At 34.3% G+C, this 17,380-nt stretch overlaps 1 protein-coding gene across 1 annotated transcript in view; it reads left to right on the top strand.

Moving 5' to 3' along the window:
- Positions 1-7,968: 7,968 nt before the first annotated feature.
- The window catches only part of LOC126972858 (BMP and activin membrane-bound inhibitor homolog), a 99,364-nt gene continuing 89,952 nt past the window's right edge, over positions 7,969-17,380 (top strand). The window contains exon 1 of the mRNA XM_050819963.1: positions 7,969-8,272. Coding sequence (XP_050675920.1) covers positions 8,170-8,272 — 103 coding nt within the window. The 5' untranslated portion in view covers positions 7,969-8,169. The remainder of the gene's footprint in view (positions 8,273-17,380) is intronic.

Raw genomic sequence — 17,380 nt, forward strand, 5'->3', positions numbered from 1 at the left:
CTTACTTATTTAGATCTCGTTCAAACCAATATTCGGTAAAAATTTGTATAGTAAATAATGTCCCAATGATTTGAGTTTTCTTTAGTGTTAATTACGCCAATATTTGTCTTTAAACAATTCGACACGTGTTTCGCCTCTACACGAGGCATCCTCAGGACGTGTTGTCTTGCCAAAATCTGGCTCGACACCGACTTTTCTGTTCTTTTCTGTTCAACTGTTCGAACAGTACACGTGTCGAATTGTTCAAAGACAAATATTGGCGGAATTAACACTAAAGAAAACTCAAATCATTTAGACATTATTAACTATACAAATTTGTACCGAATATTGGTTTGAACGAGATCTAAATAAGTAAGTAGTTTATTTTTATACGTCAGAAATCGTTTATGTTACTTGCTGCTACGGAACCCTTCATGGGCGAGCCCAACGCGAGTTGGGCAGCCAAATGCGAATTTGGCTGCTTTTTTTCGTGGCTGGTTCATCATTCATCACGTTCAACAAAGAAGCGCAACATTTTTGCACCTAAAATCTGCAATGTATTATGAAGCATACAATACTTACACAACAAACTTACAAGTTTCCGTTGTAAATATTAACAGTTTAACGCGCGAAATATGAACAACGCCAACCTGTACAATAAAATTACTGAATAGCGCCATCTATGCAAAAGTTTTCAAACCTGTAAAAGTTCATTCAAACCTCAAGCGAAACAAAAGAAGCCCACTGAGTTTCTTTCGCCCGTTCTTCTCAGGTTTGAGTTTCAATAAGTGATATTATATCCTATTTTGAATAAAAATATTTGAATTTGAATTGAATATTAAGAAAGTTCTGTATTACGTGGTAGTACACATATTGTATTCCATTTTGGTTGCGCAAGAAGTTGTGAAGTGTACCTACGTCCTACAGTCCTAGCAGCATGCTAATAATCGACGATATAATCGACATTTTAGCAGCTATTTTAATGCTTTACTTTGTGCTAAAATGCCAATTTTTTAACCTTATAATTATAATATACATATATAACAGAAACATGATGGCTATTTTCGAACATGACAGCATTTCTAAAGATAGTTTTATCTTTTGAATATGTATGGAAAACGAGCTACATAACCTTACATCGTATATGTACCTAGGTTTTAAATTATCCATATATAAATTAAATTAAAAACATAGTGTAATTTAATTACGTTATTTAAAGTAATCACTTATTTTGGTTTGACAGAATTTTGATGCATTAGCAATCACAAGATTTTCAACATAATTTAACTTTTGCAATGCGTCTTTGGTTTGATTTAAAGAAGCTGCAAGTCGTCTTAAATCACTAACAGCTGCTGATAATGCCTGGGTGATTGAAAAAATCGGATTGTTGAATCCTTTTGTGTGTTTTTTACATTCTCAATAAGATCTTTAATTCATTGAAGTTCGTAGGGTGCCATCAGGGTGATGACAATCATCAATTGAACAATATCTAGGAAAACCCTCAAGTATCATGGGTTCTTGTTCTTGTTGCTGGCGTATTAAACGGGATAACGAAATCTCATTAAGCGGATTATACTTACTGTATTTACATTTTTATAGAAGAGGACAACAGACGAGCATACATTTCACCTTAATACGTAGATAAGTGATCAAAGCCCACTCTCTTGCAACAACAGAGTGATCAGAGAAATACTATAACTAGAAATATATTAATGGACACTAAAGCTATTTAGTAGTGTTTTATTTCAGTTTGTTATTAGTTATTACAGTATGGATAACGATGTTGAATCATTAACTTTGTGCCATGACTCACTGTTTCGTTAACAAAAACTATAAAATAAAGTGGCGCCCAGTACTGGGCCATTCTTAACTATTGTTTACTTAACTGTTATCTGTTGATCTCGAACGGCAAGCTAACTGCGTCGGCGGTCGGCGCCGGGTGTGGCCATTACAATGGCGGTTATCTTTAAATTTTAAAGCTAAGTAGAATAATCTTTTGAAAAATATGTGCATTAAATCAGGGAGGTACATTGCTTTTTCAGTGAAGAGACTGTAGATCTTACTGGTCGTAGTTGAGTTAATATTTTTAAAATCTATCATATTTAATAGGCTTAAATAATGTATACATCTAGATAGAGTATCTTGCTGTAAGACATCCGATAAAAATAGGCCAGGATTATAAGTTTAGTGTGGGTGACTCGTGAGACGTGAGTGTAAGACGTAGCTTACACTCACGACTTGTATTACACCTCGTGTTAGTGTGCGTGAATCGCTCATAATAGAGGTTAGTTCTAAATAATATTTTTTTTTGACGTTTTCACAGCTGTCATAGTCTGAATAGACGTATAAATAATCTATGTTAATAGGCAAAAAGGATAATATAAATTCACTTCAGACTTTTTTTGCCGTTTGACCAGGCTTTAATTTTATGTGAACGTTGCTTCCTAGACATAAATTAAATTATCCGTTGGGGCTTGGCGCTGGATATATATATATATTACGTAAAATGCGTATGAACATGCTCTAAACAATATAAAGATCACATGGCAAATGCACTTGTTACTGGTATCTTCATTAGTAGAATAGCTAAACGAATATCGTCAGGAAAAAGTTAATAAAAAAATTTTTACATGTGTAAAGAAATAGTTACTTTCAAAAAAAAATAAGTTCATTTAATTCGTTATTATTATAAAGGCGTTTAAGTTTAAAATGCAAATGATCAGAATTAAAATTAAATCACCACAATCGCTACACACCCACACTGCAATGATTATACTTGAATTACCTAGCAATTTTTTTTAAATACCAAGCACAAGGAAATTAACCAAAGAAAGGAAGTACTATTGCAATTAAGTCCCTTTGATCGCGCGCGCGGAATCTAAAACTAAAAGTAACAACAAATCATTAATATTCCATATGACGAGTATCGGGAGAACATATTGAGAGCAAATGGGAGAGATATGAGGTCGGGGCTTATGGGTTAAATTGGCTGAAAAATTTGTTAAGCAAAGTAGTAGCGCTGATGTCTTTTACTAAATAAGTTCTATAAATCTCTGCTTGTTTCGAATATACAATCTAGAGATTGCGTACTGTATGTATTTAGTATTAATACTATTAATAATATACGCAAATAGTATATATCTAATTTAAAAAAAAATATATATATATACACACAACAGGAGATTACAAAAAAAGTTCTATGAATATAGGCTACGTCGGCAATTATATTTATATATAGACAGATATTATCATCAGGTGGCTCTGTCCGCTCTTTGAGAAGTCCAATTCTACAACCACTTGACATACATCAGCTCATTGGAAGAGATTTAGTATGATTCATGAAAAGAATCAGTCTTAGCCGTGAATAGATCGCAGTGGTCGGAGTGAAACAGGACTGCACTGAACTGTACTAAAGCCGCTTTACAAACCATAACTAGATGTATAGCGTTCTTCTACAACACTGCTTTATATAGAATATCCTTGCACGGTTTATCCAGGACGATACGACATGATTATCTTTAAAATAGTGCGTGCACCTAAAATCTGGCAACGGTCCTATAGAGTTCCTTTAGACTTGTAAGAGTGTATGGATGACAATGATCACTTACCATCAGGTGTATGTGATGTAGACATATCTTAATAAAAATTTCAATTGGGATTGAGCAGGTTACCAACTGTAAAGTAGATCCTACAGGATCTACAGATGAAGCCACAACCTGCCAGTTGAACAAAGTATACAAGATTTTATCAACTTGAACGGTTGGCTCAGTTGGTACGAGCGCTCGCACGGAACGCGAGAGGTTGCGGGTTCGAGTCCCGCATCGTTGGTTTCTTGGCATATTTGTCAACTTTAGTAACCTATTTCTGCCGTGAAGCAGTAATGTGTAAGCATTACTAGTAAAATATTTGGCCATATGATACTTGAGACATCTTATGTCTGAAGGTGACGAGCGCAGTTGTAGTGCCGCTCAGAATTTTTGGGGTTTTTCATGAATCCTGAGCGGCACTGCATTGTAATGATCAGGGCGTATCAATTGTCATAACCTGAACATCCTGCTTGTCTCGTCCCTTATTTTCATAAAAAAACCTAAACATATTTATTATAAAACATTTTAACCGTGTCCGCGCCGGAGTATATCGATTTACATCAAAGGATATTTCATCATTGAGTGTTAGTATATTTTATATCTTAAAGAAATGCTATGTGAATTTCTCCCTAATTTTATGTAACAAAACCAATAGAAAGTCCTTATAAATGGACTGCATATTATAAAAATCCAATGTCTTTTATGGCTTAATTTTTGTATATTACCAAAAGAAAACGCTAATGTAATGGCCTACAGTTACTTAAAACTCCTGAATAATTAAGGCGAACAAAGGGAATGTTCCGAAATTCCTTTGTTTCATCAAAAGTCGAGTCCGAGATAACGTTTATCTCTTATTGCTGGTACATTGCTATCTTTAATTTATAACTTGTTGTAACATGTTATTACCTGTTCGGAATTTCCAGGAAATGGACACAGAGACAGAACTAACTATATACACCGGGTGCTTTAAGATTATAATAAGTATCTTAATACAATGATATTATAGTATTAAATACAATTTTATTTATATCATTGACATAATATTAATAAAATTGTGTCCTTGTTAAGTTAAGTTTACATATGTAACAGTTGTAGTGCCGTTTAGTTTATTTTTGGGTTTGTCAATAATCCTGAGTAGCACTGCATAGTAATGGGTACGGCGTATCAATTACCATCAGCTGAACATCCTGATCGTCTCATCCCTTATTTTCATACAAAAAAAAACTCATCAACGGCTAAAGCTATCTGAATGTACCTATCCCCGAAATATTCCCCGTGTTTGTGTCATCACAATCGGTTCACAAACAGAAAAGGACAGTAAAAAATACAAGTGGGCGATTACCTTCCTTACTGTGCGCAGTAATAAGGTCATTGTCGACATATCCGTCGGCCAATATCTTGCTCGAACCCGAAGCCCGTGAATGCTGGCCATACCCAAGGCTGTGTGCTTTCTCCTACTGCAATACTCCGTTTGCAATACTGTATATATGCGACCGTGCAAGTCTCTGCCGGTAGATCAGTAGGCGCATCAATTGAAGTTCGAATATCACTCAAGTGTTCAACATGCATCTCTAAATTGTACGGTCGCGTCTACAGTTTCATTCTCTGGTTAGATGGTCAGAAGATCACAGAGAGCATTACATATCATACAAATTAAATTTGCAACCAAAATATATGAACCCGCGACCTGTCGGGTTCCATCCAAGTGCTCTTACCAACTGAGTTAACCGTCCAAGTGACGCATGGGTCATAAATGTTGGTTTGTGTTGTTCTTCTTTACTTTAAAAATTTTTATTTTTTTATTTTACCTATATTATCTACTACAAAAGAGTATAGGCCACGGTGATCAATTAATATCTGATAACCCGTATGCTCATTTGTCTAACTCTTCCATAAAAAATGGTTTAATCGGCGTTTAGAACGACAAAGTCTTAAACTTTTTTTATACATTATAGAGAATAATAGGTGCGTTAAATGTACGCTTTGATTTCAATGATGGAACTCAGTATATATTATCTTCATTAATATTAACAGAAAACAATAAAATTTATATAAAGTGAATATATTTATCACGGGGAGTGTTCCGAAGAGCTGTTCAACCTGATTCCTGCCGCCGAATTCCACCTTCGCACGACACGCCACAAGTTAGGATATCATCCCCACCATCTGGATGTGTGGCGGTCCTCCACAGTGCGGTTTTCTAGGAGCTTTCTTCCACGTACTACAAAGCTGTGGAATGAGCTTCCTTGTGCGGTGTTTCCGGAACGATATGACATGGGTACCTTCAAAAAAAGCGCGTACACCTTCCTTAAAGGCCGGCAACGCTCTTCTGATTCCTCTGGTGTTGCAAGAGAATGTGGGCGGCGGTGATCACTTAACACCAGGTGACCCGTACGCTCGTTTGTCCTCCTATTCCATAAAAAAAATATATATTTGATGCTCCATCGTCAATATGTAATATGTAAAAAAAATTAACAAAAATACAAGCAACTTCAATAACACTATTCCAAAACAATAGATCATATAATATTCACCAAAAAGCTTAAAAATAATTGCGTATTTTTATACAATCTACCTAATTAAATAATCTAATTCTAGTTACGATTATTGTTATTTTTGGAATCGCCATCTACCAGCCTCCTCACGTCGCGCATGCCACTCAAGCACATCTCACCTATAACTACGTATATATAGTTACAAACTACCTTGGCTGACACCGGCTCCAAAAATAACAATAATCGTAACTAGAATTAGATTAATTAATTAGATTGTATAAAAATACGCAATTATTTTTATACTTTTATACAATTTTGTCCATGGTACGTCTACACTGCTCGGAATCATAATTACTACCACCCGAATGTAAAAAACTCCAGCCAGTATAGTAGTTTATGAAATAAACCATCCCTACATCTTCTTAATAGAATTTGATCCCCCGGGGGCGGAACCATAAAAATCATACATGTATGGTCAAAGACAGATGAATGTAGTGACCGGTACCATAAATACAAACACGTAGGAAGGTACTTATTGAGATTGCACACGGATATTGTAATTTATTTAATGACTCAATCATTATTTATCTGCAAAGCATTGGAATAAAAACTCTTCTTAAAGAAAAAGACCCGCTATTTTACATTATAAACAAACAATCGGAGCGCTTTTTATTGTAATGTCTTACAAATAAATGATTCATTAAAACCCTATTAGTAGGCGGGGGCTACATTCCCGCTCAGACAAAGGCTGGCTGTATGGAGCGCATTCTTTCTTGTTTTCTTTTTTTACTGTGCGCGTGCACTGTGCACTGCCATTCAGCCTCTGTTTGAATATCGAATTTTCCAATTCTATTTAATGCGTTTTTATTCTATTTCGGGGCTGGAAATGTAATTAATGTAGGTAATCTTCTAACAATAGGTATAAATTATAAATTCTATAAACATATCCCAGTCATCGAAAATAAAAATCTTAATTCTTTTAAATGTTTCATTATGTACAAATATTATAATAAAATTAATAGATTGTGGAAGCACGCAGCATCGCAAGTCCCAACATAAAATTAAACTTCAAACGAAATGCAAATTTCTAATACCACTATAGTCTGAGGCTTAGAATTGGCGCCACTTAACTTGCAGGTAAATAGCTAAGAAAGTGGACTTGAATAAAAAACAAGGATGCATTCTACAAGATTGCCAATAGAAGTGGCGCTTTAAAATTATATTGTTAGAATTTTGACCTTTAATACTGGGACTCAGAGGTTGTTTTAAATTACAACTTGTGCGCTTGGATTTTCGGTTGTTCTTAGTGTTGAGACCTTTTCTATCGATAAGCGTTTTTAAGACTACATTTATTTGTTACATTTATGAAGAACTTAATACGATTAAGTACGAAATATACACGATTTCTTATATTTACAGTCTAATTATATTTTGTTTAGCTTACTGCGTAGAATTTTAATAACATATGTGCAAACTATAAGAAAATGTTAGGCTCAAGTGTTATGTATCAACCAGTTCACTAATCATTCTTAATAATTATAATTTCTTTAGGGTTATTGATAATATTACAAATTAAATAATTACTTTATACGAGAGGTAGAGACAATAATAAAAAAATATTTCAAAAATCTTGACTTACTGCTACTTAGTTATTGTTATATATACTTAATTTGAAATAGGTGTTTAAATTTTATATTTAAAAACTTTTTTTTATTTTATTCGAAACATTATTAATATTCCGATATTTTTTTAAATTAGTTAATTAAATAAAGGAATTTGAATTACTAAAATATATTTTATGTTTGATATAATTTTGAGGTATAATTTATCACGTATGGCGCTACATCACTAGTCGATACTGTGCAATTCGCTTGCTCATTGCCGCTTCTAGCGTTTGGACTTCGGCGTTCCTTTTCTTCAGTGGCTTTTAATCAGTAGTAGGGAGAGGTTGTGTCGCTACTTTTAAATTTTTATCATGAGCGCGTGTTAATTTTAGTAAACTGTTTTGTTTGTGTAATTTGTGTTGTGTTATTACTGGTCATGATGGCTTACTAGCTATGTTGATTTAGATGTCTCCAGTGGCTTAATAGATAATAATTATAGTAGCAATGGGTAGGGCTAATTTGAGCGTGTGTTTTGTACTTATTTTATACCAACTCTGTGCTGTGTACAGTGACGACTCCTCTTCAGAATCGGATCTAGGACTGACAGGTAAATTTATTTTTACTAGAGCATGATTTCAAAGTAAAATATGCGACAGAACCTACAAAATGCCGAAGGCTCTGCGAATAATTGTAAACATCTCTTAAAGTCGGTACGTAACGATATAATAATACGCATAATACAGATTATAATTATTATTTTGTTCTAATGTATTTGCATTATAAAACCAATGTTATGAATAGATTATTTTACAAGAAAGTAATTCGTACCTATTATGTAAACTGCCGGGTGTTGACCGTAGTTTCACTGTTTATAATTATTCAATTAAGTAGAAATAATTAAGTAAGTAGGTACGTACCCCATTAAGTAAGGAATTATCATCTATTGCTCAGAAAGAAGCTAATATTGGCACGCTTACTTCTGATATAAGCCTAATCACTTGAAAACATATTCAACCAATAAATTTTGAATTAGAAAACTGTTTAAACTTTTTAAATAAAAAAATTTAACAACCACCTCTGCTTCTAGCATTAAATGGATTGCCCAAAATTTATTCTTTTTGACGGCATTTATAACACTACCATACCTATCTCTACCAAGAACGGCGCAAGAAACTCTTCGTTTTGTCATGGCAGAAATAGAAATATATTGTTTTCTTAGCACGTTATTATTATTTTTGAAATTTTATACTGATCTTTAGCCAATGTATTCCCGAACTGATGCGATATAATATCTTATATATCAAGCAATTCCCATCTGAAGCCCACTTGCCCGTTATCTCCCTCTATACTATCCTGTTTACAAATAAACTTAGTACAAAAGTTATACCTAAAAATAAACCAAGTTTTCCGAATGTCAAGCAGCCTTGCAAATAAACGCGGGAAACGTTATACGTGCGAATAAACCAATCATAAGTAAAATGTCTAATTTTAAACATTTTGTATATTCTTGGTTTATTCTCAGGTATAACTTTATTCCAAGTTTATTTGTTTGATAAAAGTTGACTACTGACTGCACAAGAGTATAAAATATAAGGGAGGAGGGGTATAATAGCTTAACGTGTACCAAGTAATACTGGGTGAAGGATTAACTTAAAGATACTACTTCACAGTAATTATAGACTACTTAAATATTGTTTTGTACTTATTGTTACACTTATATGGTATAGTCATACTAATACTTATTGTTTTCATAAGTTGGTAATAAATACTCTATAAAGAGTAGGTACTTTAGACTTTGCTCAACTTTCCTTACGTAAAACTGAGCTGAGTGTAAGCTTAGCATGATGATCTTTGATTTCGTTTTTATAGTCATTTGACAGCTGAAATTATGCTGTGTTAACGCTAAGACAGCCCAATGCAAAAGTCAAGTTCAGTCAAGTAAAGTCTGAGCAAAGAATATGTACGCTCTATACATCTCAGTCTTAATCAATCGAGGCGCTTGGTCGATTGGTGATATTCTGTGGAACGAGATATGGGTCATTGGGATAATTTGCTAATATGTATAATGAATAAAGCCGGGTATAAACCCGACGGAAATCTAAATCCACCAATCCACACTTAATACAGTACATGCTTTGGCCTGTCAGGAAAGGTCCATTTTAATGTTGTGATCGTAGGTGATAACCTAACATCAATTAATGAATCACTTGCTTATTGGGTTATAGATCTAACAAATAGGCTTCCTCTGTTTTCTATGGAATAGAACCAATGAGACTACTGATGGAGATCTCAATCGTCCCCCGTGTGCCAAAAGCGCCACTGTGCCTTTCCCAGAATACCACTGGCATATATATCTTCATGGATCGTTATCTGTACATATTATATTTGGAAAAAGGATCTGCTCATATTAAAAGAATAAAAAGTGAAAATCTTGCAACTCATTTTAAATGCTTTAAAGCGATTCAACAAAGCGTTGGTAATGATAAATAATAAACAGTTATTTTTTTTAAGAAATACGCAGAATTTTAAATCAATAATATTCTTTTTAACCGCAATAGGTAGGAGATAATAAAGTACAGCTAACGTCAAACACAATTATGATGAAAGTATTAGAAGTTTGGAAGCCTCTAAGAGAAGAGGGTACGTGATTATGGCTGCCCACCATAATGCATGCCGCACAGAGTTCTAGAAAACGTCAAAAACTGCCAGGACTACACGCCAGAAGTGAAAAAATCGAAGCTTCACAAATGTTAATTAAAATTCATAAAAAAATTATTTAAAAAATTTCGTGGCGATAACGCTACTTCAGTGCTTCTACCAAAATTGCCCAACGTTCCTAGAATAGTATTTATTCACTTCGAAATCTGGACAGCAATAATTATTGTGCTCGTCAACTTGATAAATATAATGTTAAATAAACAGTCAACAAAAAATCTGACTAATTTATTGCGCCATTGCTTTTCTTAGTAAATAATGTTTCGTCAAAGCTTAGTTAGAGCTACCAGGATAACATAAGTAATCAGAATATTAAAACAACACGATAAGGCGTTCACATTTAACGAAGCTTGCGTACAGATGGCCAGAGTTTATCAGAGGTCGCCCCAATCTCTACGTTATTTGTATTATTAATGCGACGAATCTGCAATCATTTATAAATTGACAATCTTGCTTTTGTTCGCAGCTCAACCCCTTAACATACTTGATAAATTATCTTTGTACATGTTTTGATTGTAATGCAAAAATAACGGCTTAAATAACGTTTATATTGTGCTTCTACCAGAACACTTATATTAAATACTTTTATCTGTGTGACTGTATGTTCTGGCTAATGTCAGTAATGGCCGGATCAATTTAGACGGAAATTTCTAACGCATATAGCTCAAGTTAAAGTGCTTAACTTAGCCAACTTTATCTTCTTCTTGTTCGAATTCTACATTTCTGAAGTTTTAGTATAAGTATTTCATAGTTTTCGTAACGTTGGCCATTAAAGCCTTCCACTTCTTTCAGTCCTCGGCTTTCCTTATTCCTTTAAGTGGTAGGCCAGAGAGTGTCTTGATCTGGTCCGACCAGCCGTTGGGTGATCGTCCGCGTGGACTTTTGCCCTTCACCTTGCCACCTTATATATTTAGAATTCTTATAACTGCCAAAAGCTAGTGTTGCCTGTAAAAGATGGCAGTTCACAGTACTAAACCGCAATACTTGAGACATCGCCTCATAAACAAGATTTAACATAAAGCCAGTGACAACAAACATAGAAGCAATTAGTAGCGATCCCGCGCCCCGTATCGAATGTACAGTGGTATCGATTGATTGTCGGCTGTGACGTCATCGATAGACTATCAACACGATCTGATAAACCACAGACTTGGCGCCTGTTAGCCCGGCGCTAGGCTCCCGTCAGTCGTGACAATGCAGCTTAGCAGATTAGCTGGGCACGTGACTTTGCTTTGAAATTTGCGGCCGAATTTAATGCAAGCAAATACATGCGTGAAATTACACCCAGAAAATCCAATTCTTATTCTCCTAACATAAAAATTATTATGTAAAGGAAAAGACTATATGACATGAGTCTGTTACTAATAATTTTTAACGGTTGGCGAAACAAACTTACATTTGTTGCGTTTATTTGATATTTTACTACGCGATAAGCGATGCTTTTTTCATGACAATAAGGGACGAGACATGGAGGACGTTCAGCCCATTACAATGCAGTACCATTCAGGATTCTTGAACAACCAAAACATTCTGAACGGCATTACAATTGCGCTCATCTGCTTGAGACATTAGCTGTTAAGTCTCACTTGCCCAGTAATTTCACTAGCTACGGCGCCCTTCAGACCGAAACACATAATTAATGCTTACACATTATTGCTTCTTGCCAGTAAAAGGCGCCGATATGGTATCCACAATCTAGCTGGCATCCTGTGCAAAGGATCCTCCTACTTGTGGATTGGCTTGGCTTACTTAAATTACCCCGATTTTATGGTAAAATCTCTCGAAATTGACTTTAAATCACGACGAGAAATTGATGATTGTTTACGTAACCAAAGAAGAGTTACTTAATCTGTCTTACAACTTAATCCAGCGTGTGAAATAATTATATATCCTTAACTCAGTTTAACACAGCATGTTGTAGATCTAAATAAACAAAAACTTCTATTTGTGCAACAAAAAATCAGTAATTACTAGTAGCTCCTGAACCCGTTATTAAAATAAGACCATATAAATATTATTAATAGGGTTGTATTTTGTTTGTCGGTTAACGATTGAAGTAATCCAGCATGTGGTTGACAGTTGACACGCGCCGGGAGACGGCGCCGCTGACGTCACAGGCACGGCCTACTGGATTTGTCGGATTCCATAGAAACAGATTTCAGATTTTTATAACTGTGTGATGTCTTTCAAATTTATGTTCTCCTGGTATGGTACGAGACTTGGTATACTAGTCAGCTGTTTCGCAGCCGAAAACTAATATCGCAAAACATGATTAATTAATAATTCCAGAAATACTATATATAACAATATATACTTCTAGATAGAGCGTCTTCCTGTCAGATAATGCAAGACAACAGGCCAGGTTTATTACTTAACTGTGCATGACAGCTATGTCTACGCTCGCAATTTGTCACTCACTTTGTTTTAGTGTCCATGCGTTTGCTGAAAATAGAGATTAACAGTTTGCCGTTATTTTCGACATGCCTACATTATCTAAGAGTAAATTTAAGCAAGATGATGAAACATATGACATAAGCCTTATTTAACTTATCAAAAAATTAGGGATCCTTACTAGAACTCCAATAATATAAGTTCTTTGTTTCAGTCTGAAGGGCGCCGTAACTAGTGATATTTCTGGGCAAATAAAACTTAACATCTTATGTCTCAAAGTGACGAGCGCAGTGCCGCTCAGAATTTTTGTGTCTTTCAAGAATCCTAAGCGGCACCGCATCACAGCGTATCAATTACCATCAACTGAACTTCCTGCTCTTCTCGTTCCTTATTTTCATATAAAAAAATAAGTGTTTTACAATTTAAAACATTTAATAGAAATACCGCTAAAACGTGGTCAGTCTTATGTGTACGCACGAAGTCACGGAGTATCAGCTATCTTATAGATTGCGTAGAGACAGCACATAAAATTTAACGTTTAACTATCATTAATCATATTGCAAACAAGTACGTGATTGGCCGGGTTAGTGTTATTTATTGTGGCAACTAACTTGTAGGTGATTAGTTTTATGTTACGATATCTTCTTGATGTAAGATAATTACTGGATACATCGTTTTGAGAATTTTGTTGAGAAGAGATCTTAATTGCCACTATAATATCTACTTGATTAGATAGAAGGTGGTTTCTTTTTAAGTTTATGGTTGCTGATTAACCGATAGTGATCTCTTACAACAACAAAGAAATCACAAGAAGTGTGGGACTGGGGCTGTGGGGGTGAAATTATCACTGATTAACGGCCGTTTTCAATAATCTTTAGTTTAACTTACTACAGGTAGACAAATACTTCTATTCTTCTACGCTTACTTACATCACAATAACCTATCGATATAAAGCATTGGACTATAAATATAGTAGACATAACTATGGATAGATAAGATCTTGTCATAAAATATAGATAGCAATGTATCCGTAACTAAAGAGATACGTTATTGAAAACGGCTGTTAGACAGTTTGATATTTTTTGAGTGATATCCCTCACTTCTGAGACTAAATATACTTTAATTTGTACCAAAATTTATGGATGATCGACTCGAACCTCGACATAACAAATTGATTAGATTTGAAAGAGCGACATCTCAAGCAAATTTCCTAATATGCAATTATTGGGGTTGAGCAGGTTATCGACTGTAAAGTAGATGCTGCAGATGGAGCCACAACCTGAGAGTTGAACAAGACATACCAAGATTTACGATCGTTGGCTTAGTTCGTAAGAGCGCTCGGATGGAAACCGAGAGCTGCGGGTTCGAGTCCCGCATCGTCCATAATTTTTTTTACAAATTAAATTTGATCCCTGATTATCAAATGAACCCTATTCTCGACCGTTGATGAATGGCATATGTTATCAGATAGGAGCTTACAACAATAGAGAAATCACAAGATTGCTATGGTTTTAGAGAAATATAGATTGATAAAATGATCACCGATCATTGAGTGAGCCCTATGCTCGACCAATGATGAAAGACATATTTTATTGGATGGGAGCTTACACAATAGAGAATTTACAAGAAGTTCTAGTGGGAGACTCCTTTGCACAGGATGTCGGTTAGATTATGTGTACAACAACGGCGTCTTTTTATGCCGTGAAGCAGTAATGTGTAAGCTTTATTGTGTTTCGGTCTAAGGGCGCCGTAGCTAGCGAAATTATTAGGCAAATGAGACTTAAAATCTTATGTCTCAAGGTGATGTGTGCAATTTTAGTGCTGCTTAGATATAATAGATGAGGAGAATAGATATTTGAGAATGTGAGGGTTGATGTAATATACACAGTTCAACAATTTAGCCTATGCTCGATTGTTGATGAATGAATTTGGTTTAGTTGTCAGCCACTTGTATGATATCAACAGACAACCGCGGTGTGATGGACGACCTCTGCTTCTGTTCCTTGTGGACTTTACCAACGTGATATGGAAAAAATCTAAAAAGGGTGTCTTAGATGTGAGAATAACTAATCTATCAAATTCTACCAGCCAAAGTCCGATTGGGAAGTTAGCTAAATATACTATGATAAACAAATGCCTGAATTTGGTTTAGTTGTCAGCCACTTGTATGATATCAACAGACAACCGCGGTGTGATGGACGACCTCTGCTTCTGTTCCTTGTGGACTTTTCCAACGTGATATGGAAGAAAGGCCTAAAAAGCGTGTCTAAGATCTGAGAATAACTAATCTATCCAATTCTACTAGCCAAAGGCCGATTGAGAAGCTAGCTAAATATTTTATCATATACAATTGCCTGACTAAACTTTCTAATTAATTCATTGACTGCCATATAATTGTACACAAATCCAATTATGATCACAACATCTATTTCACTTAATAACACGTGTATTGTTGCGTTGCGCACGAATAATACACTTTTACTGTGGTTATGTGCAATATTTTATTATGAGCAATCTTTGAATACAGTTTAAGTAAATCTCTAGCTTTTTTATGAGAATTTCTTTATGGATAAGGACGGCAAAGGAGTTGACGGCACTTGACTTCGAGTGATCACCGCCAATATTTTAAAAACTCTAATTTTTTTAAAGAGTTAAAATAAAAAATTATAGCTATACTGCCTCTATTTACTGATTTTAATTTCTATTCAATTATATTCATAACTATAATTTAAAAAAAAAACTATGCTTTGCTACTCCAGGACTCAATAATGTTGAGGCTACTGAAAACCAGTGCTTCATTGGCGCCACGCCATTGCAGCTTATCACTGGGTTAACTCCATTTGGTGACATTCACTGCCGCACAGTACCTTTTTCGTTTTTAGTAATAAATTGTATTATTTAAATGGTTTTATTAGTTGGTTCTAAGAATTTATTACTCATTCTGGTTTGTTATATTTAATAATTGTATGGTGGTGTTATCAATAAATTTATATTCTATTCAATTGTAATCCATTTTCGCGGGTGGACGCTAAAAATTGTGGTAATCAAAAATATGTGCGTTCATATGTGAAAAAATTAATGAAATTACAGACAGAGCCTAAAATATTAATAGTATTACTTGGAGTTAGGATGTACGAAACAGCAACATGTACATTATTGTATTTACGTATTGTCCGTCTTATCGCTTTGTCTCTTTCTAGAGAATGGTCAATTTTGTGCAGATATTGTTTAGTCCGTCCTCTGTCCGTTTGTACATAATTATAATAAATGAAATATGAGTCTGAAGTACTCGTCGCCAGGCGCTTACATAATGTCAAAGGATTATTGTCTTTATATAAATTAGCATATTATGCTAAATAGCGTAATTGGAATGCAAGAACGCGAATTAAAAATTAAATTATAGATTCGCTTCGCAAATTGAATATTAAGACGGTAGAGTATAGAATGTGATAGACTGAACTTTTTGCAGTAGTACTAAAAAATCTTTTAATAATAGAGATATATATGCTTATAAAATGACAATATTATGTTATACATATTATATTTTAACTCTACATCACTTGACGAGTATTTTTATATATATTCTCTAGATTTTATCTTTAAGTTTGAAGAATATCATATTAATATCATGTTAATTGGGGTGCTTGATTGGTGTGAACAAGACAAACAAAAACTTGTATTTACCACAGAGTAGGGATAGATACTTATGTGCTAACTAATCCTTATCCGTCTTTGCATAATTTCATCTATTTCTAGTGTCATTTATTGTGAATAGTGTAATAAGCAGTTATGTTTTGAAAATACCCAACAAAATATTTTTACCAGGAAGCTATATTGTTTTTATTGGAGTATGTTATACTGAAGTTAAAAGAGTATAGTATTTTTTTTTTCAAATATAAATTTAACAATAAAAAACCAAGGCTAGTCCGTCTATATTTTACTCACCTATGGACATCGCCTGTCGACATTTGCTTTCAGAAGAATTTTCCCATCGATACATTAAAATGTTTCTTTCATATTTATCGTTTCATTATGTATTTTAAATATTCAAATGTTTTCTTAGCATATTTTTTCAACGAGCGACAAGATTCCATTTACCTTTTTGGGACGAGAATTGAAATGGAAATCGTAGAAGGACAGTTTTTTTATCATTAGAAATTAGCAGAAATCAATTACATTTTTTTTTGCAAGTTGGCTCAATATATTCACAATATTTTACTGCCGTATGTTCATAAAAGCAGAGACAGTAAAAGACAGAAGAGCTCACTGGGAAAACACGAAACTGCCGTTCAAAATTAGTATAATTCAAAAAGTCATAGTACACAGCCTAGTATTCAATTGGGTATGAGGATTTACGAGAACACGATTTTGGATTTATAAATTTCAAAGCGCTTTTGAATCGTCACTGTAAATATTACTTTTAAATTACTGAATCTACCATATGTTCTGAAAAAGTAGAGCTTGTGAGAAGAACATACAGGAAACTCAACGCCCACTCTTTTCAATTTAATTATTTTGATCTTATAAATTCTTAAGATACTTGTTCGTGTAAGTTCTCTTAATATAAATAACTAAAAGACGAATTTTTGTTATATTTTTCGGGCTCGCT

This window comes from Leptidea sinapis, chromosome 27 (genome assembly GCF_905404315.1).
Source record: "Leptidea sinapis chromosome 27, ilLepSina1.1, whole genome shotgun sequence".
Classification (NCBI taxonomy): Eukaryota; Metazoa; Arthropoda; class Insecta; order Lepidoptera; family Pieridae; genus Leptidea; species Leptidea sinapis.